The sequence below is a fragment of the Ophidiomyces ophidiicola genome, assembly GCF_022830035.1.
Source record: "Ophidiomyces ophidiicola strain CBS 122913 chromosome Unknown scaffold_46, whole genome shotgun sequence".
NCBI classification, from domain to species: Eukaryota; Fungi; Ascomycota; class Eurotiomycetes; order Onygenales; family Onygenaceae; genus Ophidiomyces; species Ophidiomyces ophidiicola.
Window position 1 is genome coordinate 76,491 of NW_026054686.1, and position 24,818 is coordinate 101,308.

Below are 24,818 nucleotides of genomic sequence, written 5' to 3' on the forward strand. Positions count from 1 at the left end.
CAGCGTAACTGACCGGAAGCGTCAATTTCGCCATGATGCAAAAGAGAAACACAAAAAAGGGCTATTTGCTTGAACGCGCGATCAACCAATGCAGCACCGCATCTAGATTCGTTTCTTCTTTGGCGCTGATGCCATAGCAGCTGACCTCGCGGCGAGTAATAGACTTGAGGTTCATCTCCTCGATCAGCTCGTCGACCGATAGCTTGTTAGGGAGATCGGATTTGTTGCCCAAGACAAGCAGCGGAATCCTATCCAGAGATGGCTTATTGACGAGGTCATGCAGCTCGTCTGTCGCCACAGGCAAGGACTCTCTATCGGCAGCATCTACGATGTATCTAACTCGCAATTCAGCCTTGGGTTTGCTGACGCGGTGTTGGGGCTCGTGACTTACACTATGGCGTTGACTCCGCGACAGTATCTCTCCCACATTGGTCTGAATCGGGGTTGGCCGCCGAGGTCCCAGCTGGTGATACGTATTAGCATGGCTTCAAGTGCACATGGTCAATACTAGAATGATCTAACCATTTCAGCGTTACGTGCCCCTTTCGCACGTCTTTCGTGTTGAAACCGATCGTTGGAATCGAGCTTTTTTACAATTTTGGATCAACATGGCATCCGGACTCGGTCACCATGGGAGAGCTTCAACTTACTCAATTGTGAATTCACCTCCCTGAGCATCAGATTAGCACATTTTCTCGGGTTTTTCAAACGGGAACTAAAACACTAACCGCTAAGACTCGCAACAGAGACGATTTCCCGGCGTTCTGAAGCCCGACCATCGTCACATCCATCTCCGTTGCCCTGCCCCAGCCATCCAGCCATATCAGCATCACATTTCATCCAGTCCATCGCCCATGGGTGGGCTGCGGTGTTTGTCGCGCCGCTTGGCACCACTCCGCTTAGGCAGCCACTAACCAGAACATTCTGAGCAACCAGTCATAGATGCTCCTAAAAAAGCTCCCCATCCCGGCCCCGACGCTCTCCCGAAGCCTGCGTTTCTTCCAGATATGAAAGGGTCAAGCCGAAGATGGCAAATGCAAAACAAGAAATGCCTGGTGCAGGCCAGGCAGAACAGGAGGCAGCTGGCACAAGGCGATGATAATAATGCAAGGGTTTTGTCGGTGAAGGGAAAAAGGCCTTGGTTTTGCGTCCAAGAAGGCGTGGCGTCTGTAGACTTTAAAAACGTCGCAAACAGCGCACTAAGACTTGCACAATAACAAACCAACTAAATTACCCCTGAGCTTCGTGCTGGAGAGCCGATAGACCAAGAGCAACGGCAACTACGGAGTGCACGAAGGAGCTTCAGAAACAGCCCTGAGGGCAGGATACGAGTGGCCTGGTGCTGATCCGCCGAGCGGGGGGGGTTCTGCTGTGTTTCAAGGGCCGCGATGTACTCCACGGACCAGCCCAACGCCATCGACGACCGCCCGCCTATCCTTCTGAACGCAGCCGGGATGTCGGTGGACACATGATCAATAATGATTCGCGGGCTTTACGGAGCGTCTGTGCGACAGGCAGGATACAGACCCCTAGTTAGCTGATCCTCTTCCCTTAGCTCGCCCAGCGGCGTCGGGGAGGGTCCCTGTCAGCGCCGGAGGGCGGTCAGCCTGTGGCCAGCGGGCCTGCGACAAGCACCACCACCTCGACGCCGCATCTCTGCGCGTTTCGAGACCGGGGCGGTTCTGCGAGCGGCGCGCGGCCTGACTGGCAAACTCGCCCGTCGCACTGCGGAGGCCCTTCCCGGCGCTAAATGCGACCAACGAGCGGGTTTGGGGCTGGTCCGGGCGGGCCTGGCCGCCCGCTGCTATTAATACGGAACATGCGAGATTCACAGCGTCCACTGCCACTGCCCCGGGGCGTCAACGGCCCTGGACGATCTCGTTTCAAGCGGTGAACTGGGGCTCGACTGTACGATCTCGCTTCCGACATCTTGTGCCTGCGCCAAAAATATATTCTCCCCTTGCCGCCGGCCTCACCCTCGAATCAGGACTGCTCAACTCGCGCACCCTCCAGCTTCCTTGTCAGGCTCGGCTGCCTGTTACGCCTGAAACAAATTGGACCCCACGTGCTGGACCCTGAGATCAAGTTGATTTCTTAGTTGAAACTGCAAAGCGCAAATTCTACCTAAGGCTATCACAGTCCACAATTCCACGCGGCAGTTCAAACCAGCACGGAATTGTAGTCAAGAGATTTGTCCTTACAGGCTTCGGCACCTCATATTCCTCTCGCTACCCTATTATTTGTTGCTATCCCAGCTGCTGACTGAAAGGCAGTTCTCTGTACGGAGTGCACCGAAAGCAAAACCATACTCCGTATAGTTACATACATGACTACTACATAGTGAATATACTAAAACGAAATACGCTGTACTCCGTACCATTTAGTTATTACATGCCATAAGATCGTTAAATTCCCCCAGGGCGTAAATTTCGAAATGCCTGTAGGGAGAACTCCGTACTCATTTTAAGAACCATTTTCCGATCTATCTTGAAATGATCCACTCTCCGTTCGAGATCAGATTTGCTGTGGAGTTTACAATCTGGTGATGGCTACTCTCGGTTGACCTTTTAGGGACTTTAGCCGTTAGCTATATTACAATATGCATAAAATCATTGGCTAAAAACTCACGTACATACATACGGAGTGCATACTACTCCGTACCGCTGGACGGTCGATATATATAGAATATAGATAATTTACGAGACGAACCCCGCCTTTATTAAAGGCCATAATCGCCACAGTAAGAACATACTCCTTTTGCCATACAAATCCTCCTCCATTCACTGAGATGGCATGGGATAACCTCAGTTGCCAGCTATTATTAACCAGAGCAAAGATGCGTCCTCTCCATGACGACGAAAAAGCCTTAGTGGTAACTACAGTCCGAGTTACAGTCCACACAATGGGCTATGTCTTCGAATGCGATACTCGCAGCTCTAATCATGCATCGATCTACCTTATCGCGAACAGTAACGAATCCGTTCGTTTGAATATGGTTAACGCCAATACGACAGATACTATGGGCACATAACTCGGTGAACCATTGCCGTTATATCAGCTCAGGATCATCTGTTCGAAACTTTGATATCAAGGCTGCACAGAGTATAACTGTTGAACATTTTCTGAACGTTATACTCCAGAAAGGGTTGGATAAATATGAACTGCATCCTAGCGGAGTGGGATGACGGTTCTGGACGTACGTCTTCCATATAGCTGAAATCCACATTTCAAGCGCTTCAATTAATTAACGGGACTATAGGAAGTCGGTGCTCGAAGCCTTTGAATTCTCAGGGCTGTTTGATCAATCTGAAAGTACATCTCAAGCGGCGCACGACTTAGAGTTCAACTACACATTGGGAAAAGACAAAGAATTAGATCCCATGCTTCCAGGAAGGTTTATTCATAAACAGGTCCCAGGATTCCCAAATTAGCACGAACATGTTGATTCAGGAAGTGCCGGGGATCCTAGACAGGCCCTGAAGCCACATAGATCCTTGGGTCTGCTGGTCACCAAGAGCTGGGTTCATATGACATATTTTAAGAGACTGGAGTGTCGGCCAGTAGCATAGGCTTCCATAATTTCACTATATTGGTGTGCGCAATAGATCTGGATCCATAAGATCCAGATCACACCACTTTGTTTATCATGTATACACAATCAGAGTTACACTCTGATTGACTATTTTGCCCTACTAGAGGCTAGCCACTCACTTATATAAAGCACCTGGATTTTTCTTCAATAGAGATAAGATGAATCAGGCATTTTACTCCAGTTTGTAGCTCATAGGGTCACATGGAATAGTCCTGTTGCACTGAAAGAAAGCAAAGAAGGTTGTAAACATTGGAGCAGGAGAAAATGGGAGCAAGCTTGGTCAGATCCTGCTGAATTGACAAACAACAAATTCCTACAACTTAAAGTGGAGCACAGACGGAGTACTTTACTATGAGAATAAGTATTTTCAAAAATTCACGTAAAACCCTCCAATTTTACAAGCAATTGATGACATAATGCAGATTCCACCTAATCAGCTACCAACTCAGATTGAACTTGAACAGGCACAGGGCGCAGCTCTGTGTCCTTTTTGCTTAGACAGGAGCACTTATAGCAGCTACTAGCAAGGCTGAGCAACGAACGAAGTGAGCGAGCTCTGCTCGTGTAACTATGTTTGTACTATGTACTCTGTATGTACTGAGTACAGAACATACTCCGTACTCCGTACTGTGATTGGGTATAATTAATTCTGACAAGGCTTGGGGTGCGGGAGCCAATCAGAGCACGAATAAAAACACGTAGGTAAAAAAGTCTACGGAGTACTGCGAAAGATATATAATTGAAATCCATTATTGATGATAATATATCCGCCTTAGTGGTCCCTATATGGTGATTGAGGCTTGGCTAGTATAGGTGCTATCAGACGGATTAGCCATTCGACTAAAAAGGCGACCACTTATTTGTCCCACAGAGTATGGATATACTCCGTACTCGGAAAGTTACGGACTGCTTAGTTAACTACGTAAGCCAACAAGGTTTGGGATGCATGCTTATTAATCAAAGAAGGCATGAGTTGATATAAATCTAGTCGACTCTGGGAACCCGAACCTACATATGCACTCCGTATGTAGTACTTAGGTACTTTTGTGCAGAGTACGGAGTAACCCCATCCATGTTGAGTACCACAGGTTCGGAGGACTCCATACGGAGTACATCCACTAGCTACGTTGAGGCCTGCTTGGTTGGCCAACAACTTATTTTACTTTTACTGCACATGCTGTTCTATCCTTTTAAACAGCTTAACCTACGAAATTTAATCTAATCGTTGTTGGGTTCCCACACGCCTTTCCCCCTCGCTACTGTCTTTTTTGGCCTTTAGATAGGTTCTCAACGTCCTGCAATGAATGCGGTAAGAATTTTTACTATAATAACTGCTTATCATGTGTTGTTTAGCCATAAATGCTCACAAAAACTCTTTGAGACTATACCTTCTCGACTTGGCCGTGTAAGGGACATGGTTCTGGGCTTCATCGTCAGGCATTCTCCTTTACTCCTCCAGCGTTTGGTCATTCAGTTATGCCCTCCGTCCTGGCTTGTCAGCCTCTCGAAATATACTGGAACTTATGATGGCTACTGTATTACTCCATGTGTCTTATCTCTTTCTTCTGACATTGTGGTCCAGTATGGAATTGGAATAACAAGCAGTCGGGCTGCAATGCAGGAGTACGCATACAAGCGTGTGGATCAAGCTGTAGTCCGCATCCCCAAGGTCTATCGATTTTTCATGTACCGCTCAGCCAATCGTTCATGCTCTTATGGGTATTTATTTATGGAGTATATGAAAGGAAAGACTGTTCTTGAGCTTGATGAAGCTACAGAAAACAATGAAGCTAGTACTGCTTTAACAAAGCAGATATCTGGCATTGCTGTTCATCTTCTGTCAATCAAGGCCCCAGATGGAACACCACCTGGTCCGGTAAATGGTGCTCCTCCTGATGGATATTTGTGGGGAGATGATGGTTCAGACACTGCTTTTGCTTCCGCCGCTGATTGGAATACATGGCTAAACAGAAGGCTTAAAATAATAAACAAGTCCATTGACATCAGTCCATACTATCCTCTTGTGATATGCCATGGTGATTTTGTTCGCAGAAACATCATTGTTCTAGATGATAACAAGGATTCAAAAACCAACAGGAATTATAGCTATGAAGGAAGACAACTGGCCTTAGTTGATTGGGGCTTTGCCGCACTCTTGCCTCGGATGTGTGAATTTGCGTCAATGTTTAGTTATAATGATGAAGGGGGATATCAATATACATTGAACCTGCTCCAGGCTACTAAGGATGAAATAGGAGGGCTGACACAGGAAGAGGAGGAATGTTTCAAACTGCTTGTCAGTGCACGAGCAATGTGCTTGAGATATACTAGATTGTAAGTTCAATAAATTTCCTTTTTGTTAGCGAGGCACTACTTGCAGCAAGAAAAGAGATCTTGACTAATTGATGCTTTTTAGCAATTAAACATGCGACCCATCCTTGTTTACCAGTAAGCTCTTATGGGATTGATTACGGCTACCCTGGGAGGTTGTCATGCTAAGTACGTGGCTCGGCAAGCGCTGTACAAATTAGATGCAACCCTATTGATTGATACTTGTTCATCGAATATTTTTAAGAAACTCGATATTTTGTACTCCAAGTTGAGAGACACAGGAAATGAGAGGGATCCGGGATGCTACGGCATACGGGGCTTTCAATCGAAGGGAGCGGCATCGCAAGGAATAGAGTGCGACTACTTTTGCCATATTCTTGGTTTTCTTCTCATTGCTTGCACGACTGTTTCAGTTCCCGATACTTTGCTATTTTCAAGAGGCTTTTAGCGATACAAACATGTTACATGCATACATAATTATGCATATATTACTCCGTACTTCCACGTATTTTTGACGTTTCATATTGGAGATAGTCAATAATTGATTGTATGTAATTCTGTGGAAAAGTTTGAAACGTACGGTGAACTGAGATCCATTTTCTGGAAGGGAAACTTATATAACTAAGATATAACGTACTGCTTCTCGAATGATAAAGTATTCAAGGTGGTATATGTATACTAGTCAAAATCCTTTTATGATACAATCAATGTAGTTACGTATTAGTAGTAGTTACAGAGCAGCTATATTGAGAATGATACTAGATTGTACTTACATTTTGTTTGGAAAAATGATATGCCAAAGGTATTAAGAAAATCTAGAATTCCGGTAGGGGTGGGGTTTTTAGAGCCGGTGAAATGAACACCCCCTAGACACTAAATGTTAATAGCTATGCAAAAATTGTGGCTTTGTTTGGTGGAGAACGTTGCACCGTCTTCATCATCACCAAGACTCACCACCGCACATCACAAATAATAATGGTAATGGAGTAACTCTTGCAATGACCTACAATAATTATTAAAACACAGACCAAAGGTATCTCAAGTACTTGGTATGGACAAGTGTTGACATTCAGTTGAGACTGGTTACCATAGAATCGATCTTTTCTCAATTAAAACATGAATAAGGATATCCAGCCATGTTGCATATCAGTCACTTCTTCATGGTTGTATGAAGTATTGGCTCTTGTCCAGACGCGTAATCACTGAAATATCCAGCAGCAACGTCTTGTCTCTGGGGCTTGGTTGTATCTGTGTGTTGGGTTGCAGTATGTTGGAGTAGGCAGTATATAAGGGCCTAAGGCCAACTGCCCCCAGGACCCATCATCCTCTTCTCCAAACACCTCACTGTTCTTTGATCTCGATCTTCGCTGTTTACTTATTGATTTCAATCTCCCATAATGGCGCCACTACTGCTTGCTACTCTTGCCCTTGCAATGGCTGCCATCTGCACGGCAGCAGCACTTCCTCCTTCTGCTGAAGGATCCAGGATTGTTGGTGGAGTTGAGGCAAAACTTGGTGAATTGCCTTCAACTGTCGCTCTTGTAGAAGGGGGCCAAAGGTCAGGCGGAGGTATATTGATTGGTCCAAAGTTGGTTCTCACTGCCGCTCATTGTGCGTATAATACCAGCATGGATTTTAAAATCCGCGCAGGGGCTCTTGTAAGTTATGATGCTCCAATAAACCAAGGCAAGAAAAACGCATACTCACCTGTTTCTAGAAATGGAATGAAAGTGGAATTTTAGTTAACGTGTCGCGGTATTGTTGTACCCTGAATATAATATTAATGGATACAACCATGATATTGCACTTTTGTATTTGGCAGAGGAGGTTTCAGAAAGCCCAACAATTAGCTATGCAAAGTTGCCCAAGCGAGAATCAGACCCTACTGCAAAGTCCAAGGTAACAACAGCAGGCTGGTACTTACTCTGGATCCCACAGATAAAAACGGCGCTGATTGTTAAAATAGGGGCCGAATAGCCATCGATGAAGAAGCGTCCGTAACACTAAGGCGCGTGACGGTTTCTGTTGTTGATCGGTCCACTTGCCGGGCTGCATACCAAAAATTGAACCTGCCAGTCACAGAAAACATGGTTTGTGCTGCAGAGCCTGGCAAAGACTCGTGCTCTGGGGATAGCGGTGGGCCTCTTTATGATGACGCAACCAAGGATCTGGTTGGTGTTGTATCCTGGGGCTTTCAATGTGCTGAACCCGGATTTCCAGGAGTATACGTCAGAGTGGGCAAGTATATTGAGTGGATTGCCAAGAACAACAAAGCTCCTCAATAGAGTGGCCGCGGAGTATAAATGTTTACGGCGCGGGCTGCAAGGCTCTCTCATCCCAGTCCAGAAACTATCCGAAGGATGGACGGAGTATGTATGTATGTAATATGTATGCATCCAATCAGTGAACTAGACAAAGAATTCAAGGATGGCGGCCCGGTAGCGTTTGAAAGATAACCTTTTCTTATGATAAAAAAAATATCGAAGACTCAAACCACCCTGCCCCTTTCAGGGGTGAAGTGCCTGGAAAAAAAATAGACTGTCAATTTTGCTGTTCACAATACCTTAGTTATGTAACCATTAGGTACGGAGTATGGAGTAGTTTTAACATTAACTAACTAGGTACTCCGTACACTTAACTACCTAAGTTATAGTTAACTAAGTAACTACTCCGTAGTTAGTTAACTAGTTAACTAAGTTAGCTAGTTACTTAGTTTTAGTTATGTAGCTAACTAATTATGGAGCAACTAACTACTCTGTACTGAATACTCGGTTTTTTTTTTAAAAAAAGCTTAAGCTCAATGGTACTTTAATCAAGGAGAACCACATACACATATTTCTAATTATATTCTTGAAGACTTGGTGGTGCGTATCTCCTTTTGCCCAAGCTGGCAGCTTCAATCCCTCCTGGGCAAAAATGATGTCCCCCGCAACGTCCCGCACGAAAACGGACTGGAATGTTCAATATGATACTATTAGACGTGAGCATCTGTCCAGACACCCGCCGAAAGACCATACCGCATACCCGATGCTTGCAGCTGCTGTCAGACCCCATATCGACTCTTTCAATGCGTTATTCGACGACACCAAGACGATGCAAGTCGCATTACATGATATCGGCACCAAGACATTTCTGGACGGCGTCGAGGAGACAATGGAGCTTAGGAGGGCAAGGGGAGAAGAGGGCAAAAGACCCCCAAAAAGAAACAAGCTCAGCATACGAATTACGGAGCTGTTTTTAGAAAAAGCGGTACTACCAGCATCCAACAAATTCAGCACTCGTAACCGTGAAATCTTTCCAGCGGAATGTCGTGAAAGGCATGCCACTTATCGCGGAAAATTGAGAGCTAGGCTTGAATATAGAGTTAACAATGGCGACTGGAAAGAATCTGTTCGAGAATTAGGCCAGGCTCCCATAATGCTACGCGTGAGCAAAGCCGTGCTTGTCAGACGTAATTTTATTGTCATAATAACTGACGGCGTTAATCATATAGACAAACAGATGCCATCTGGAAAATTTCACCCCCTGTCAACTCGTCCAGCGCAAAGAAGAGTCAGAAGAATTGGGTGGATATTTCATTGTTAATGGAAACGAGAAGCTGATCCGTATGTTGATTGTATCCAGAAGGAACTACCCAATGGCGATTATTCGGAATTCTTTCACGAAACGTGGTACGGCATATACCAAATATGGTGTTCAGATTCGATCTGTTCGACCAGACCAGACATCGCAGACTAACGTTCTGCACTATCTCAGCGACGGAAATGTTACGTTTAGGTTTTCGTGGAGGAAGAACGAGTACCTCGTACCCGTTATAATGATCTTAAAAGCTTTGGTAGAGACCAACGATCGGGAAATTTTCGAACGCTTAGTTGGTAGGGAAGGCTCTTTAGGGATGAAAAATACGTTTGTTACGGACCGCGTGGAGCTGCTATTAAGAACATACAAGGCTTATTCTATGAATTCGAAGTCAAAATGCCGAGCCTATTTGGGAGAAAAGTTTCGATATGTTCTTGGAATGGCAGATTCTATCCCAAATGAAGCAGTTGGAACGGAATTTCTGCGCAAGATTGTCCTACCACACCTTGGAAACCAAAATGTCACTGAGCCTCAAGACAATGACAAATATAGCCTGATCCTCTTTATGATCCGAAAACTATATGCTTTAGTAGGCGGCGATTGTGCGCCGGACAACCCCGATGCTGTCTCAAACCAGGAGGTTTTGCTTGGCGGCTTTCTCTATGGCATGATTCTCAAGGAGCGTCTTGAAGAATGGCTACGATCCATTGGACCTATTACACGAGACTGGATTAACAGGAGCTCAGGGACGCCGTTTACTGATCAAAGATTCGAAAGAGAGTTCTTGAGTCGGATTATAGCTAGGACCAACGAAAATATTGGAAGTGCCTTGGAATACTTTTTATCTACAGGCAACCTTGTCAGTCCTACTGGGCTTGATCTTCAGCAACCTTCCGGATACACCATAATAGCCGAGAAGATCAATTTCTACCGCTTTATAAGTCATTTTAGGATGATTCACAGAGGCAGCTTCTTTGCGCAATTGAAGACAACGACGGTCCGAAAACTTTTACCTGAGAGTTGGGGTTTCCTTTGTCCGGTTCATACACCCGATGGCAGTCCATGTGGTCTTCTTAACCACCTTGCTCATAAATGTCTGGTTGCGACAAGCAATTTGGATGTATCCGGGGTTCCTGATGTTCTATCTACTTTGGGCGTAGGACCTGACTCCTCATCTTCGATCGATGAAAGTATCGCAGTTGTGCTAGATGGCAGGATTCTTGGTTACTGTTCGCCGAAACAGGGGCGTGTAATAGCTGATACGCTAAGGCACTGGAAGGTAGAAGGACATGCAAAACTTCCAACTGAGCTTGAAATCGGATATATTCCAAATTCAAATGGTGGTCAGTATCCAGGAGTGTACCTTTTTTCTCAGAGCGCACGAATGTACAGACCAGTGAAATATCTACCATTGGATAAATTGGACTATGTCGGGCCATTTGAGCAGCCATTTATGGAGATCGCCTGTCTGCCGGCTGAAATTGAGTCAGGAGTTTCCACTCATGTTGAATTTGACCCGACCCATATTCTTTCGATCCTGGCCAACATGACCCCCTTCTCCGATTTTAACCAGTCGCCCCGTAATATGTACCAGTGCCAGATGGCTAAACAGGCAATGGGCACGCCGGGGACGTCGATAGACTACCGGACAGATAATAAACTTTATAAACTACAGACCGGACAAACACCTGTTGTTCGACCTCCGCTCTACAATGCATACGGTCTGGACAATTTTCCAAACGGGATGAACGCTGTGGTAGCGGTCATTTCATACACTGGCTATGACATGGATGATGCTATGATTATCAATAAATCAGCGCACGAGCGGGGTTTTGGATATGGAACAATCTATAAAACCAAAGTTTACTCGCTCGATAATAAAGAGTCGCGAGGAAACCGCGCCAAGTCGAGGAAGGAAATTACCAAATTGTTTGGTTTTGCTCCAGGAGGCTTAATTAAGGCTGAATGGCGCAACCAGTTGGATGAAGACGGCTTACCGCATATTGGAGGTAAGGTGGGAGAAGGTGACATTATTGCAGCATGGCACACCGTTCAGTATGACCCTGCAGCAAACACATATCTCAACGTGGATAAACAGACGCATTTCCTTAAATACAAAGATTCGGAAGCCGGATATATTGACAGTATTCGAATCCTTGGTGCAGAAACGGGTGGTGAGCCTTGTCAGGCAATTAGCGTCAAATATCGCATTCCCCGTAAGCCCGTCATCGGAGACAAGTTTTCTTCCCGTCATGGCCAGAAGGGTGTGTGCTCTCAGCTCTGGCCTGCAGTCGACATGCCATTCTCCGAATCTGGGATGCAGCCGGATGTTATCATCAATCCACATGCCTTCCCGTCCCGTATGACAATTGGCATGTTTGTCGAGTCTCTAGCTGGCAAAGCTGGTGCCCTCCATGGTCTCGCGCAAGACTCCACGCCGTTCCAGTTCTCTGAGGAATACACTGCAGGAAACTATTTTGGCGAGCAACTACGCAAGGCAGGATACAATTTCCACGGAAACGAACCCATGTACTCTGGCGTTACCGGCCGCGAGTTTGCCGCTGATATCTATATTGGTGTTGTCTACTACCAGCGACTCAGACACATGGTTAATGACAAATTCCAAGTCCGTACCACTGGTCCCGTAAACGCATTGACTGGCCAACCTATCAAAGGTCGTGCCAAGGGTGGTGGTATCCGTGTCGGAGAAATGGAACGCGATGCCCTTCTGGCCCACGGAGCGGCGTTCTTGCTACAGGATCGTTTAATGAACTGCTCTGACTCAACACGAGCCTGGATCTGTCGAACATGCGGCTCGTTTTTATCGACGCAAGTCGCGGTCTCTCAGATGCTATCTCCGCATAGGAATCCTGCCATGGAAGCCGTGGTGAAGACCTCTAGTACTGCTGTGGCACGTCCCACGGGTGGTGTCAGTGCACTTGGGGGTCAAGCTGGTATTGTTCGGTGTAGGAGATGTGCCCGGGAAGCCGTGTTTGACGATCCACGGGCAGAAGTTTGGGAGGATGGCTCCGGCGGACGCTTCACTGGGGGTGATAATACCACTGTTGTTGCAGTGCCCGGGGTATTGAAATATCTTGACGTCGAGCTAGCGGCGATGGGAGTAAGGATGAAGTTCCGTGTCGATAACTAATTTCTTGTTGCCAAAAGTTTGTATTTTCTTGGGAGAGCGCTTGGGTGTTCGCGACATTTTCACAACATTATATAGGAGTTTTTCGCGGAATGTGACTTGCATTTTGGCACTTAGACGATTCAAGTTTCCATGTATTTTATGAATCGAAATAAAACACAAGGAATTGCTATTGTAATCTACATATCAACCTGTCCTATGCCTTAGCTATACGCCTATTCTATCGTACGGAAGAATGGACGTAACGCACATCTACCAAAACATAAGCAAGATAGAAAGAATATTAATGTATGCAGGCAAGCTTAATCACTCCAGTTTCATTGGCACATTCGAGAATTCACCGGTCTCTAACTTTTCTTTCCAGAATATTGGGTTCATGTCGCTGAAGCCATGTTTAACCCAACCATCTTCCTTGACGTGATACAAATTGACCGAACCACCAGAATAGGCGTCACGATGCATGGCAGCCAGGATACTTCTTCGCCCCAGATCGAGTGCCTCTTTCTCACTTAGTTCATAACGATACTCTGCGTCCAACACACCATATGCGAACGTCTGACCGGAACCAACACAGAAGAGATTGCCAGCTAAGCGGGTACCGTCTGAATCGATGTAATATAAAGCAGGGCCTTCTTGGGGAGTGACACCAGCGCACATTGTACCCATGCTCAGACCCATGCCCTTGTAATCATAGACAAGGTTTGCGAGGAGTTTGGAAGCTGCGGCGACGGAGATTCGACGTTTATGACGGAGTTCATGAAGGCGGCAGAGCATGCCTAGATATGCCAGCCAGTATTGGCAGTCCTAAACATAATGAAAATAGTATAGTGAGTAAGTAAGCCGTATAAGAAAATAGTATAAGATGCAGCTCATACCGCAGCACCGCCAGCCATTGTTCCTAGCAAACAGTTATTGATTTCGATGACTTTTTTGACCGTTTGACTTGCGATCCAGTTCCCCGCTGTCGCTCTCGAATCTGTAGCAACGATTATTCCACCTTGGAATCGGAAGGCAAGGGTTGTAGTTCCGTGGGCAATCTTGATTGGGCAGTCGGGATTGGCATGGTCATCTGTCATGGCTCGGAGGAATGAAGCGGGCTAGTCAACGGCTATTAGAACAGGAGATCAAATGATATCAAATAGAACTGGGTAAATATTACTTGAGAGATTGGAGGTAGATCAAACCTCAGGGATAATGGAGGGAGAATCGTTGTGATTTCCTGCTCATCTTGCTCTGAGTAGGCCAGCTCTTGACATCGCGGCCGAGAATATTGCGCGACGAGGGCATCCATTGGAAAAATGCAGCTATTTACAGCTTCGGAAAATATCAAGGAAGTACTAAAGAATGGAATATCGAGGCGAATACAGCTCGGGGTGTGGATTTCTGCTTTTACGACGTTGAAGGTGTCTGGCGGAGCTTCACTGGCGATGCTTGAGCTTCGTGTCGCTGGCGCCTGATTACATAATATGAACATCCTTTTCCTCCACTCACTTCTAATCTTCTACTTGACACAGACAATTGAGGCACCGTATAGTGCAAGTCGTATATAATGCATTACTTCAAAGCCATTCAGCCTGGTAAGTTATACTAACATATATTTCCTAAGCAGCTAGCCGTGTGTCCACTCCGTTTTCGCGTATTAATTCTTCGTTAAAACACACCCCTAGCTGAAACGTGAAGAATAACAATAAGAGTGCAATATCAACTAGACATATACTCATTAATTAGGATGCGATTTGTGGTCCGGGCGCCCCGGTATCACCACTCCAAGTGCCTTTCTGGTATCGAATATCGTCTGTTCCATCCGTGTATGCGTCACCATCTGTCCCATCATCCCTTGGACGGGTGGGGAGCATACCCTCTCCAACACCATGTGCAGAGGAGGTGACCGGCTCCATAACTGGCTCCCAGGAGCGAAGTTCTTGTTCTGCCTCTTCGAGAATCTGTTTACCACTCTCTGCGCCTTCATAAGGCTTGCGATCCTCTCCAGGTACGAGCGGAGTGTCATCAAGCAAGTTTAAGATCCGCCGTCCATGACGAGCCAAAATCAGCTGCTTTTCTGCCCTTTCTATTGTGGCCGCCAGTTGCAAATCATATGACTCTTTAAATTTCTGGCGAGTCTATTTGAAGAATCAGGACGTTAGTTTCGAGGCCATCCATCCGTCTTATGCCACTTTGCTTATTAGCATGGACCCTTACCATGTTCGTCAATTGGGCCTCAGCAACCAACGCTTGCGCCTCTGCTCTGACAAGCTCTTGCTCCAGGGTCGTTATCTTAGAAGCGCCCGGGTCTTTCTGTTTCAGCTTCTGGATCTCGTCCACGATCTTTGACCGGTGGTCACGGGCGGGCTGAACAGAACTTTCCGTGTTCCGTATATGCTTCAAAAGATTGCGAGAGTCCTCCAAATGCTGGGCGTAGGCATCTTCTTGTTCCCCGATCTCAGCCAGGATAACACCGAGCTTGTCTGAGAGATCCGAGACTGCCGCATCACTGGTAGATTCGCCCCAATCGGAAAGCTGAGAAGCCACAGAAATACGATCACGTCCAGCGGACTCGTAGGAATCGATAACGTGGTTTTCAGACTTAATCATCTTGAACAATTTTTTGCTTAGCTCCGGCTGACGCTCTCCACGAAGAGTGGCCATTGTGAACCGATGCCGTGGTCGGACCTCTGGCCCACCTTTCTTTCCCCGATTCCTGTATGTCCCCAAGGTTAGTGAACGGCAGTGCAATTCGCAGGGAGTAGCCCACATTTTGCCTTGGTTTTTGAGTGTATTTAAGAATGGATAGATCTGGGACTATATCAATGCAGTTCTTTTGACACAGGTCGCAATTAGACGATAGAATGGGTGCTGATGAGTTCGCAAAGGCAACGTGAAGGCAGGAAAGGCGGGCACGCGGTTGTTGTCTCTCTCCTGCCTTGCCTTGCGTCTGGCCCCTCGATGACGGCAGGCCGCACCTGACGTCATGGACGGCAAGCGGCTGAAAGTCTGCTGTAAAACGGCCTCACCTGCGCACATCCCATCCCTAGAGTGTTTGGCAAGCTTGCTGCCCATGCCCTATTGAGTTATGTGTGGCCAGACATTCCATGGATCTGTCGCACTTCGCCGTATTCTTTACTCAACTGTTGGTCAAGTGAAATTGCGACCATGGCTGCCTTGAACTTTGTCAAGACTTCTAGCTATCTACTTGGGTAATTCAGCGTGTGGTGATAGACTTAGCCTTCGCAGACATACACAGAGTCAATTTATTAAAGCAGCAGAAGGCCCCTTAGTGTCATTAACATTCCGCACAAGCTATTATCTAATGATGACTTGGAGGTTGCCTGACATCAGGGTTCTTTGTTAGCGGTTTCATTTCAATCTATCTACTAGCTACCTACATTTACATACATGATTATTCTGGCATGACTGATGATATTGAAACCGTTCCTCCCTTCCCTTTCCCTCCTTCTTCCCCCGATTCCTCCTTACTAACCCTGGCCCTCCCCCTTTCCTCTCTTAATAACATCGAACACCAAACGCCGTTGAAAAGAAGTGAAGAAAACAGGGAAAACTGACCCTCAAACAAAAAGGAATTCTGCCATCAGCGAGTCTTCCTCGCATGATATACAGACAATACCTACCTATTTAAACCCCGAAACGAGCTTCACCATGTGATATTATGGCCCAAATCTATTTCTTAACCAATTGTCTCCATGGTAAAAGCCTGCTGGTCTAATTTCGGTGGGCTGACATCGAAGTTGCTCCACTGGAGAATTCCACATGTTGGCAAAGTCGTAATGTCCGATATTGGGTGAGTGAGTTGTCCACTGGAGGTTTTGTGGCTTGTACGGACCTGGCTTGTAGGAATTTCGCTTGCAGGGATTTCGCTTGTAGGGATCTGACTTGTAGAGATTTGACTTGTAAAGATCTGGCTTGTATGTATTGGCCTTGTAGGTACCCCTTTTGCACGTTTCTGACTTGTAGGTAAATGTTTTGGATGTAGCAGGGTTGGACGTATATGCCATGCAAGCCCCAGGTCTGTAGGTAGTTGTTCTGCAGGTGTCACGTAGTGGCGGCTCAAAGTCATTTTGCCAAAGGGCCGGTCGATCGGTATAGCAAGGCGTGGTGTTGCTGGGGTACTGACCGCCGCAGTTTCGCGCGACACGACGAATGACGAAAATGTTTTTGACGAAGGGCAGCATCGTTGAGTAGCCTCAAGATGAAGGAGGTTTATGACGGCTTTAAGGACGGAATACTCTGGTCGAATGACGGATGTGAATAGAAATGCAATAAGGGAGACGAGAAAGTTCACGGCGATATTGATGTTGCCTGGGAGGAGCGAGTGAAAGGACAAATTTAGGCGTGACAAGGTATTAGCCTTGGAGGCAAACAGCCCAACAGCCCCGTCCCTTAGGCAAGCAGAGCCTGGGATATAGTTATTGACAACTATGTAGAACTCTTGCTCAGTGAATGTTAAGTCAGTCAAAAGGAAACGCGCGTACCTATTCCCTGAGTGGTGTGCTCAACCATAAATACTAGTGGGTAGCAGAGGTGAAAGATGAAGAGAATCAGCAGGTACTAAGGGTGGTAATAAGAGGCAAATGATACTGTTGAATGATTGCAAGTGACTCAGTAGTAGTGTGGCAAAGAAAAATGACTTTGGTTCCTGTGATGGCAGTATTTCTGTGGCTGAAGTTGCAAGAGCAGAAAAGTTGTCTTGGTTGCTTGAGAATGGAAGAAAAAAGGGAATGGAGGGGGGAGGAGGGTCATTATATAGGCAGCGTGCCAGGCAGGAATGACACCTGAGGCACCGATGCCTCAGCCATTTTGGCACGTAAGGCATATTTTCTCACAGGCTCTGGACTTTGGGGGAAGTGGAATCAGCCAGTTTAGCAGCAGAATCAGGGAGGGCCCAGAAGCACTGGATTTTGCGTGTCTGCCTAAGGGCACTGTGATGCTCAAACAGATGGAAGATCTGCGCCCGCGCGACGACATGGCAGCCAGCGCATCGTCTACAACGTCCAGACATCTCTAGCCTGCTGCCACCCCAGCCCATGGAGTCAGGCTTGCCCAAGAACTAGCCGGCCTGACAAGTTGTTCTCGTCAATAGGGCCACAGCCGCGCGCTATCGGACAGCCAACGCGGTCTGACTGGCTAGCCGCACGTCATGTGCAGGCATCATGCAGACGAGCGCGCCGGCGGGGAGCAGATGAGCAGAGCGTGCAGGACGCGTTCGTGCATCGACAGCCAACGGCTCTGGCAGCACAGGGGTCTGTCTGCGGGTTGCAGTGCTGGCTGGGATTCTCTGGTGTTTCGTCGCATTCTGGCGGCGGCTCGCGGCGGGCACGGGCGATTGGCGGGCGGCGGGCGCTAATGCAGGAGGCGCGCCGGGTGTGGCGATGCGCCGCCCCGTGACTGGCTAGCCGCCCCCGCGTGTCGCTTGACCGTTTCAGGAGCGCGCGTTTCTGTGAGCGTCGACAGCACGGATTGGAAGCCCAGAAAAGGCAGCGGGAGGGGTGGTATCCTTTGCTGGGGCATCCAGGATTTAGAACCGGGCTGCTATGAGCAAGCAGTGTTGTCCTGATTACGCAGTTTACCCGAAGGAGACGCTGCCATACTGGTCAAGCCATCCGCTAACCCATCGTATTATTCTTTACTCATTATTGACCTGGCCAAAAGGGAATCGTATGGAAGATCGTACCGCGCCTGAAAGAACCACCTAGAAGCAAGAGAGAGCCAACAACCGGAAACTATCCGGGCCTACACCGTATCAAGCCAAGCGTTTAACGGATGCGCCGCCGCTCCAGCCCGAAGGTAAACCGAACAAAAAAGACAACTGAACTCCGCCTCGTTTGCCTCTGCCTATCAGAGAGCTTTATGGCATGTCCTCGGTGTCGTGGTGCTGGTGCTCCCCCTCAGATGCATGGAATGCATCGCCAAAGGCTGAGTTGTCCAGCCCCCCCAGGTCTAGTCCGTCATTGTCGTCATAGGCGGCTAGTGCCTCCCCAGCCGAGTTGAAGCCCGTAGCATCGTCGAAGTTACTCGGCTCAAGGACATCGGGCGTCCCCAAGTTGCCGCTGCCGTCAAATGCAGTACTCTCCAAGCCTTTCCCGTGGTTATCTGCCGCCATGCCCGCTGGAGGCCCCCTCCCCCCTGCCGTTTCATCCGCAGGAATTTTCTCGTCTTTGTTCACCACTATCCAGTCTTCACCCAGCTGGTCGGCTGACGGGGCTGAGTTGTTACCCACGCCGCCCATATCAACATCGCCGCCAGATTCCGTATTGGGCCGCGACGCGCCTTGTGACGCGACGGAAGGCCCAACAAGACGCGTCGACTGCTGTTGGCCTAGTGCTTCGTTCCCCACTTCGAACCGCGTTTCTGCTGCCCCCAGTCTAGCGTTCTGCGGTTCGTTTAGCTTTGGCGTCTCTGCAGTATTTGCCATGTCGATATCTGCCGTGTAGGATGCTTCTACGGTTGGTTTAGGGGCTTTGTTGACGGGCTCCTGGAATCCGCCTTTGTCCACGCATTCAAAGCTCTTCAAGGGCATAATACTCTCACCCCATTGCTCCTGTACTGTATTTGTAATATCGGCGACTTTGGTTTTTGGTTTTGTTTCATGGGGTTCCTCCTGCTGCAACGTGTCTTCCTTGACGATTACTGGCCTTAACCTATCTTCAACTCGCCAAAATTCTGTACCAACATTTGTAGGATCGACATAAGCGTCACGAAGGCGTATTTCTCCTTCTTTTAGCGCAGTCAAGCGCTTAAGCTTTTCGAGCTGTGTTGCATGCTTTCGCTTCAGAGCCTCTATTTCAGCCGTCACATCTGCTACTCTTTTGTTGACTGCCTCGGTAAACTCGTTCATTTTGTTGGAGTCTAGCTGTACGGCCCCACTGTTAAGTTCAGATTCCTCATCAGGATGCGAAGCATTGGTTGGGGCGCTTAAATATCCTTTTGTAAGAGATTCCAACTCCCCCTTTCGACCAAGTCCTAGATCAACAGGTAAGATTTGGCTAATATTGTAAGGTGAGTCAAAGAGTTCTTCCATCCACTCGTGGTTATGGCGATATCTTAGTCGGCTAATCTCTCGTTGTGTGATATTATCTAAGAAATCACCAGTAGAAACTTCTTCATCGTCCAAAGACAAGTCATGAAATGGTGCGGTCGACATTGGGACAGGTGCACCAGCGCGTGGTCGCGGTACCTTGGCTTGTGCATGAGGCATGGCTGCTGGCGGAGGAGGTTGGAAAAAGGGGGCCTGGGGTTGGCGGACCATGTATTGCTGGCCGTAGGGACCCGGCTGGCCGTAATGCTGCTGGCCAACTTGAGGTGGGAGATTGATGGTTGGCCAATTATTCCTATCATGTAGCATAAATTCTTTCCTCGCAAGCTGACCCTGGCTCTGCAGAAATCGGCGTTGAGCAAGAATGTTATGAACAGCCGGAGGCACAGCAATATGAGTTGCCGGAATTTGATCAATAGAAGGGGCTTTGCAGTAATGAATAATCCATAGAGAAGGATCGGGAGGTGGAAGGTTGGGATTGGGCGTCTTGGATGGTGTCAATCGGAACCGTCTTCGCGCGTGGGTGGCGACGGATTCATGGGGAGGGTGATATCCACATCGATGGAGCCACATTTCGACAGTCTATTCCTTTGTTAGCTAGAAAGTTGGCTGATAAGATTTGGTATCGATAGTCTGCCATACATATCCTCTCGACTCGCTGGTGTATACCTGTTCTGCATCCCCCCAGACGTAGCCATCGCTTGCAAAATTGGTCCCTAGGTGATTTAACGGCTGCCAGACAAGCATTACACTCCCATCCGGAGGCGCATCGAGAAACATCCAATGTACTGGCTGCAATTCCCGAACCACTTTAGGAGCAGACAAAAGATATTCGACAGCCGTTTCCATAGTGAGATTGGCCATAGCGGGATACCTGTAGCTTGACACAAGGTGCATATGTGGCAGCTAGAATAATACGCATTGTTATCATTCATGAATTGAGGTATATCAGAGCTTATAACACAGTATAGAAGTACTCACCAGCTGCTGTGGCACACCCCCAGCAGGGTCCTGCATCCTTGCGGCTGGATTTGCACGATTCATCCGCAGCGAGGTTCAAAATATGCAAAATTTGTAAGATATTATCGAAAAATATGGCCCGGGACGTATGGTTGAAACCCGCGGTCGTTGCGCATCTCTGTGTTTCTTCCGTGGATCAAATCGCGATTTGAGCCAAGACGGCCAGATTCAGGTCTCGACACGTGATCACGCCGCTAGGGGTATGATTAGTCACCCACTAACCTAACTACGCTTCCGCCAAGAACTAAAATTACTGAGGGGCATCCGCGTTGTAGGTGGGTATTTTGAAGATTCTATGGTTATCTTGATGCTCCTTCAGCCTAATTCACCATGGCTGTACAGGAAAATCCCAATCTCTTTGCACTCATTGACATGGGCAGGTATGTCCTGTCCATCAATGTGCAGATTCGGATAGTTACCAGACACTGGTTGGAAAGCTTACTGACCGCAAAGTAACAGCAATGGAATCCGGTTTTCCATATCAGATCTCTGTCCGCTAACCTCGAGGATACTACCAACTGTATTTCAAGACCGTGCGGCTATATCTCTCTATGACGCTCAATTTTTCCCGGGTAACACTGAGAGGCAGCCAATCTCAGTCTCAGTGCAAGAGAGCGTCTTCCGTCATCTAGTGCGATTCAAACAGACATGCAAGGACTTCGGTGTCCTGGAGAACAATATCGCCTTCCTAGCCACAGAAGCTACCAGAACGGCGATTAACTCAGCTGAATTCCTTTCTGCAATTCAGGACTGTACAGGATGGAATGTCTCCCTTCTTTCCAAGGAAGAAGAGGGAGAGCTTGGGGCCATGGGTATCGCAAGTAGTCTTGCATCAGTGAAAGGCTTAGTGATGGACCTTGGGGGAGGTAGCACACAAATTACGTGGATGATTGCTAGTGGTGGCTCGGTCCGGACGAGCACCTCGGGGCCAATCAGCTTCCCATACGGAGCAGCGGCGGTGACCAAACGGCTTGAAGAAGCTGAAGGAGATCAAAAGATCCCAGTGATTCAAAAACTACAGATCGAAATGATTAGGAATTTTGAGCGGGCGTTCCATGAACTGGATATCCCGGATGAATTGTGGGATCATGCCAAAACACATGGGGGATTTGATTTATTTTTAAGTGGCGGCGGGTTCAGAGGTTGGGGCTACTTGCTTTTAAGTCAGTCCAAAGTAAATCCTTACCCGGTTCCGATCATCAACGGATTTCGAGCAGATTGCTCGGATTTCAGCAACACCACCAACATCGCGTCCCTTGCGTTCTTGAAAGGCTCTACAGTCTTTGGAATTTCGAAACGGAGAGCTTCTCAAGTCCCAGCAGTTGCTTGTCTTGTCAACTCCCTTGTAACCGCTATACCCCATATCAAATCTATCCATTTCTGTCAGGGTGGTGTTCGTGAGGGTTATCTCTTCCGAAAATTACCCGCTGAAGTACGCGCCAAGGACCCTCTTGTCGTGGCCACAACACCATACTCCACCACCAGCAGCGGTAAACTCTCCCTGTTACTCAAAAATGCCCTCCCCGGTGGCTCATTAGAGGTTGAAGGTACATGCATTCCTTCATCCTTCACGGGATACCTTCTTCAGGCGTTTACGAATTTCATGTTCGTACATTCCTCCGTCTCCAAAGAATCTCGCGCTGCTGTTGCACTCCATAGTACTATTTCAGGCGTTCTTGCCGCAACGCATGGTATCTCCCACGTCGATCGTACCTTGCTTGCGCTTCTTTTGTACTATCGTTGGCAGGGCGACCTTTGCCCTCCAGACGAGTCCTTTCTACACCGCCTCCAGCAGATCATTTCTGCAGAAGAGGCGTGGTGGTGTCAGTATATTGGAAGAGTAGCCGCCTTTGTGGGCGAAATTTATCCAAGTGGAATAATCACAGAGGCTACTCCCCGAGTCTCCTTTTCTACTGGATGGTCTCCAGGGAAAAAGGGCCGCCCTATAGTATCTCTAAGCATTAAAATTCCTGACCAGCAAAATCCACCTTGTAATGATGCCGATTGGCTGACTGATGAAGTCTCTCGTATCACCAAGGTTGGAAAGAAAAAGAACTGGGCCATAATGGAGAGAGCAGGCGAGAGATGGGGATTGAAAGTGGACATCTTGATTTTGCAACACGGACAATGAAAGCGTTAGCTGCAAATGCCTACAGCGAAGGTACGGAGCAGCAATAAGAAATACTGGAAATAGTGGGCTTGATATTAAGTATTAGTTCTGCTATTTCTGATACGACAACAGGAAATCAATGATATAAGAAAACAAGCTATATCGCCGCGGAGTGGGGAGTGTGTCAAGTACTAAATTATAAAACAAGTACCAAAACCTTGCCCTGCAATGAATTGTCTTAGAAAGGCGCTTAAATCCGCCAGGCCCGTGCGCATGCGGCTTCATTCGTTAGTACGGGGGAAGGCTTGCACGATTCTCGGTGCCACGAGGACCCTTAGCTTGAACCTGTTGAGGGTTGAGCTGGACAGCCTCTTGTCTCTCGTCAACCGGGTCCAGCTCTGCAGTCGAGTGCAGCGGCGTGCTAGGGGGACTGGAAGCCATTAATTGGTGCTCATCCATAGGGCAGCGCGCACGAATACGAGGGAATGCATTGTCCTCTTTTGAATCATCATCTGAAAAAGATGGTTGACTAGAAAGCAGTCGTCCATCCAATGGATGGGATTCTCTGCAGGGGTTGGCGTCGTCAGCCTCACTGTCATATAGACTCAGACGACTGAGATCACCCTTGGCCTTAGCCTTACCCTTACCAGGCGTGCTGTCTACATCCAGAAGGCCATATGACTTGTCATGATCATCACCGTGATGATCTTCTGCAACTTTCTGGATGCTTTGCGATAACTGGTCGTACGCGGGCGGGCCTGCAGGGCCACATGAGCTCCCCGCCAGATCTTCATTACCGGAGACGGACGAGCTCTCAAGCTTGACCCATTTTTCCATGCATTTATCGCAGATGCCTTTCACATCATTAGTTAGAGTTTTTGGGGTGCCGTCAAAGGGATCTCGCTCAATGTCGGTCTGGGATTCTTCGCCGTCATGGCCACACTCCCATCTGTCCTTTGACAGGTAGTACTCAATTGGCTTCGATGCAACGGGCACCGGGGCGCCAAACTCGGGATTTTCAGCAACCAGACGATCGAAGTCTTGCCACTCTGCGTCGACGGGCCTTGGAGTTGGTGCGCGGAGTTCAGGGTTGGCTTCCAAGGCCTCCTGTAGCTCGCGTAGGATAGACTCGTCCTCCTCCGTAGCGTGCTGTTCTGCAGGGGCTGTAGTAGCTGGCGAAATGTCAATGTTGGCCATATTTCTTCTGCAATGAGGTCTTTCTTCGTTAGCTGCAATATCAATGTGTTGACGGCTCAGCAGCCACAGACGCCGTTCTTGTAGCATTTATGTGCAATGGGTATGGCGAGTGATTGAGGGCCGGCTCGGCCAGTGACTGCACAAATGAATCCATGGCCATTAGCAATTCACGGCCATAGCCTCAGGACACTCACTGATTCTGCTCACCGTACCAGCCTCGTCCTCCGCCGTTTGCTCGTAGATAATAGACTGCGGGACTTTCGTGCCCCGCCGCCACAAAGCGCTGCCCCCCTCCTTTTGGCGAGGATCCCGGTCGGCAACCAACAAGTTAGTTTTAACTAAGCTATAAAGGTGGCCACACCCCTCCCCCCACCTCAATCCTTCCTCTTCTTTTCTCTCTTCTGTCTCTCGCACAACCTCCCACTGCAACCTCTTCGACGTCTTATCTCAAACCAACGAACCACTCTACAGGTAATAAATACTTAGCCGGTCCTCACTGCGGCCGGCTGCTTTTCCCAAAATTACTCTCCTTTCATCTCTTGGCGACAGCTCTGACATGTGCATAGTTCAAAATACTCCACTTGGTACATTATTGAATTCTCCCGCAAAGATGGACGCTGACATGGTCCCTGCTGCTGGACTTTATATCCGCTGTGGTCAAGGTATCTCAAGTAAAAAGTCTTGTGCATGAGCCGGTGGCCGATCCTCATCCTGGCTCGGCTGTGTCTCCACCTCTTATGTTTTAAACATAGAGAGAGACTTAACCGCTCAGGCTCTGCGGATTAGTCTGAAA

At 47.9% G+C, this 24,818-nt stretch overlaps 10 protein-coding genes across 10 annotated transcripts; 4 read left to right on the forward strand and 6 right to left on the reverse strand.

Moving 5' to 3' along the window:
• Positions 1-61: 61 nt before the first annotated feature.
• Positions 62-779, reverse strand: LOZ57_006561 (uncharacterized protein; the record flags this gene model as incomplete). The annotated part of the gene is made up of 5 exons (XM_049255576.1): positions 62-335; positions 392-463; positions 523-585; positions 651-670; positions 729-779. The coding sequence occupies 5 exons, from the start codon at positions 777-779 to the stop codon at positions 62-64; spliced, it is 480 nt and encodes a 159-aa protein (XP_049105465.1).
• A 4,113-nt stretch (positions 780-4,892) lies between these two features.
• Positions 4,893-5,930, forward strand: LOZ57_006562 (uncharacterized protein; the record flags this gene model as incomplete). Its single annotated transcript, XM_049255577.1, has 1 exon — positions 4,893-5,930. One exon carries the CDS (start codon positions 4,893-4,895, stop codon positions 5,928-5,930), a length of 1,038 nt encoding a protein of 345 aa, XP_049105466.1.
• A 1,390-nt stretch (positions 5,931-7,320) lies between these two features.
• LOZ57_006563 (uncharacterized protein) lies at positions 7,321-8,208 on the forward strand (the record flags this gene model as incomplete). Its single annotated transcript, XM_049255578.1, has 4 exons — positions 7,321-7,581; positions 7,666-7,678; positions 7,746-7,839; positions 7,890-8,208. 4 exons carry the CDS (start codon positions 7,321-7,323, stop codon positions 8,206-8,208), a joined length of 687 nt encoding a protein of 228 aa, XP_049105467.1.
• Positions 8,209-8,839: 631 nt separating this feature from the next.
• ACR2 (DNA-directed RNA polymerase I subunit RPA2) lies at positions 8,840-12,653 on the forward strand (the record flags this gene model as incomplete). Its single annotated transcript, XM_049255579.1, has 2 exons — positions 8,840-9,349; positions 9,417-12,653. The coding sequence occupies 2 exons, from the start codon at positions 8,840-8,842 to the stop codon at positions 12,651-12,653; spliced, it is 3,747 nt and encodes a 1,248-aa protein (XP_049105468.1).
• Positions 12,654-12,956: 303 nt separating this feature from the next.
• PRE2 (Proteasome subunit beta type-5) lies at positions 12,957-13,941 on the reverse strand (the record flags this gene model as incomplete). Its single annotated transcript, XM_049255580.1, has 3 exons — positions 12,957-13,454; positions 13,526-13,747; positions 13,810-13,941. The coding sequence occupies 3 exons, from the start codon at positions 13,939-13,941 to the stop codon at positions 12,957-12,959; spliced, it is 852 nt and encodes a 283-aa protein (XP_049105469.1).
• A 433-nt stretch (positions 13,942-14,374) lies between these two features.
• LOZ57_006566 (uncharacterized protein) lies at positions 14,375-15,296 on the reverse strand (the record flags this gene model as incomplete). Its single annotated transcript, XM_049255581.1, has 2 exons — positions 14,375-14,770; positions 14,850-15,296. 2 exons carry the CDS (start codon positions 15,294-15,296, stop codon positions 14,375-14,377), a joined length of 843 nt encoding a protein of 280 aa, XP_049105470.1.
• Positions 15,297-16,332: 1,036 nt separating this feature from the next.
• Positions 16,333-17,165, reverse strand: LOZ57_006567 (uncharacterized protein; the record flags this gene model as incomplete). Its single annotated transcript, XM_049255582.1, has 2 exons — positions 16,333-17,081; positions 17,138-17,165. 2 exons carry the CDS (start codon positions 17,163-17,165, stop codon positions 16,333-16,335), a joined length of 777 nt encoding a protein of 258 aa, XP_049105471.1.
• A 1,345-nt stretch (positions 17,166-18,510) lies between these two features.
• On the reverse strand, positions 18,511-20,562 carry LOZ57_006568 (uncharacterized protein; the record flags this gene model as incomplete). Its single annotated transcript, XM_049255583.1, has 2 exons — positions 18,511-20,280; positions 20,341-20,562. The coding sequence occupies 2 exons, from the start codon at positions 20,560-20,562 to the stop codon at positions 18,511-18,513; spliced, it is 1,992 nt and encodes a 663-aa protein (XP_049105472.1).
• Positions 20,563-21,048: 486 nt separating this feature from the next.
• On the forward strand, positions 21,049-22,849 carry RTG2 (retrograde regulation protein 2; the record flags this gene model as incomplete). The annotated part of the gene is made up of 2 exons (XM_049255584.1): positions 21,049-21,098; positions 21,178-22,849. 2 exons carry the CDS (start codon positions 21,049-21,051, stop codon positions 22,847-22,849), a joined length of 1,722 nt encoding a protein of 573 aa, XP_049105473.1.
• Positions 22,850-23,116: 267 nt separating this feature from the next.
• LOZ57_006570 (uncharacterized protein) lies at positions 23,117-24,025 on the reverse strand (the record flags this gene model as incomplete). The annotated part of the gene is made up of 1 exon (XM_049255585.1): positions 23,117-24,025. One exon carries the CDS (start codon positions 24,023-24,025, stop codon positions 23,117-23,119), a length of 909 nt encoding a protein of 302 aa, XP_049105474.1.
• Positions 24,026-24,818: the final 793 nt, after the last annotated feature.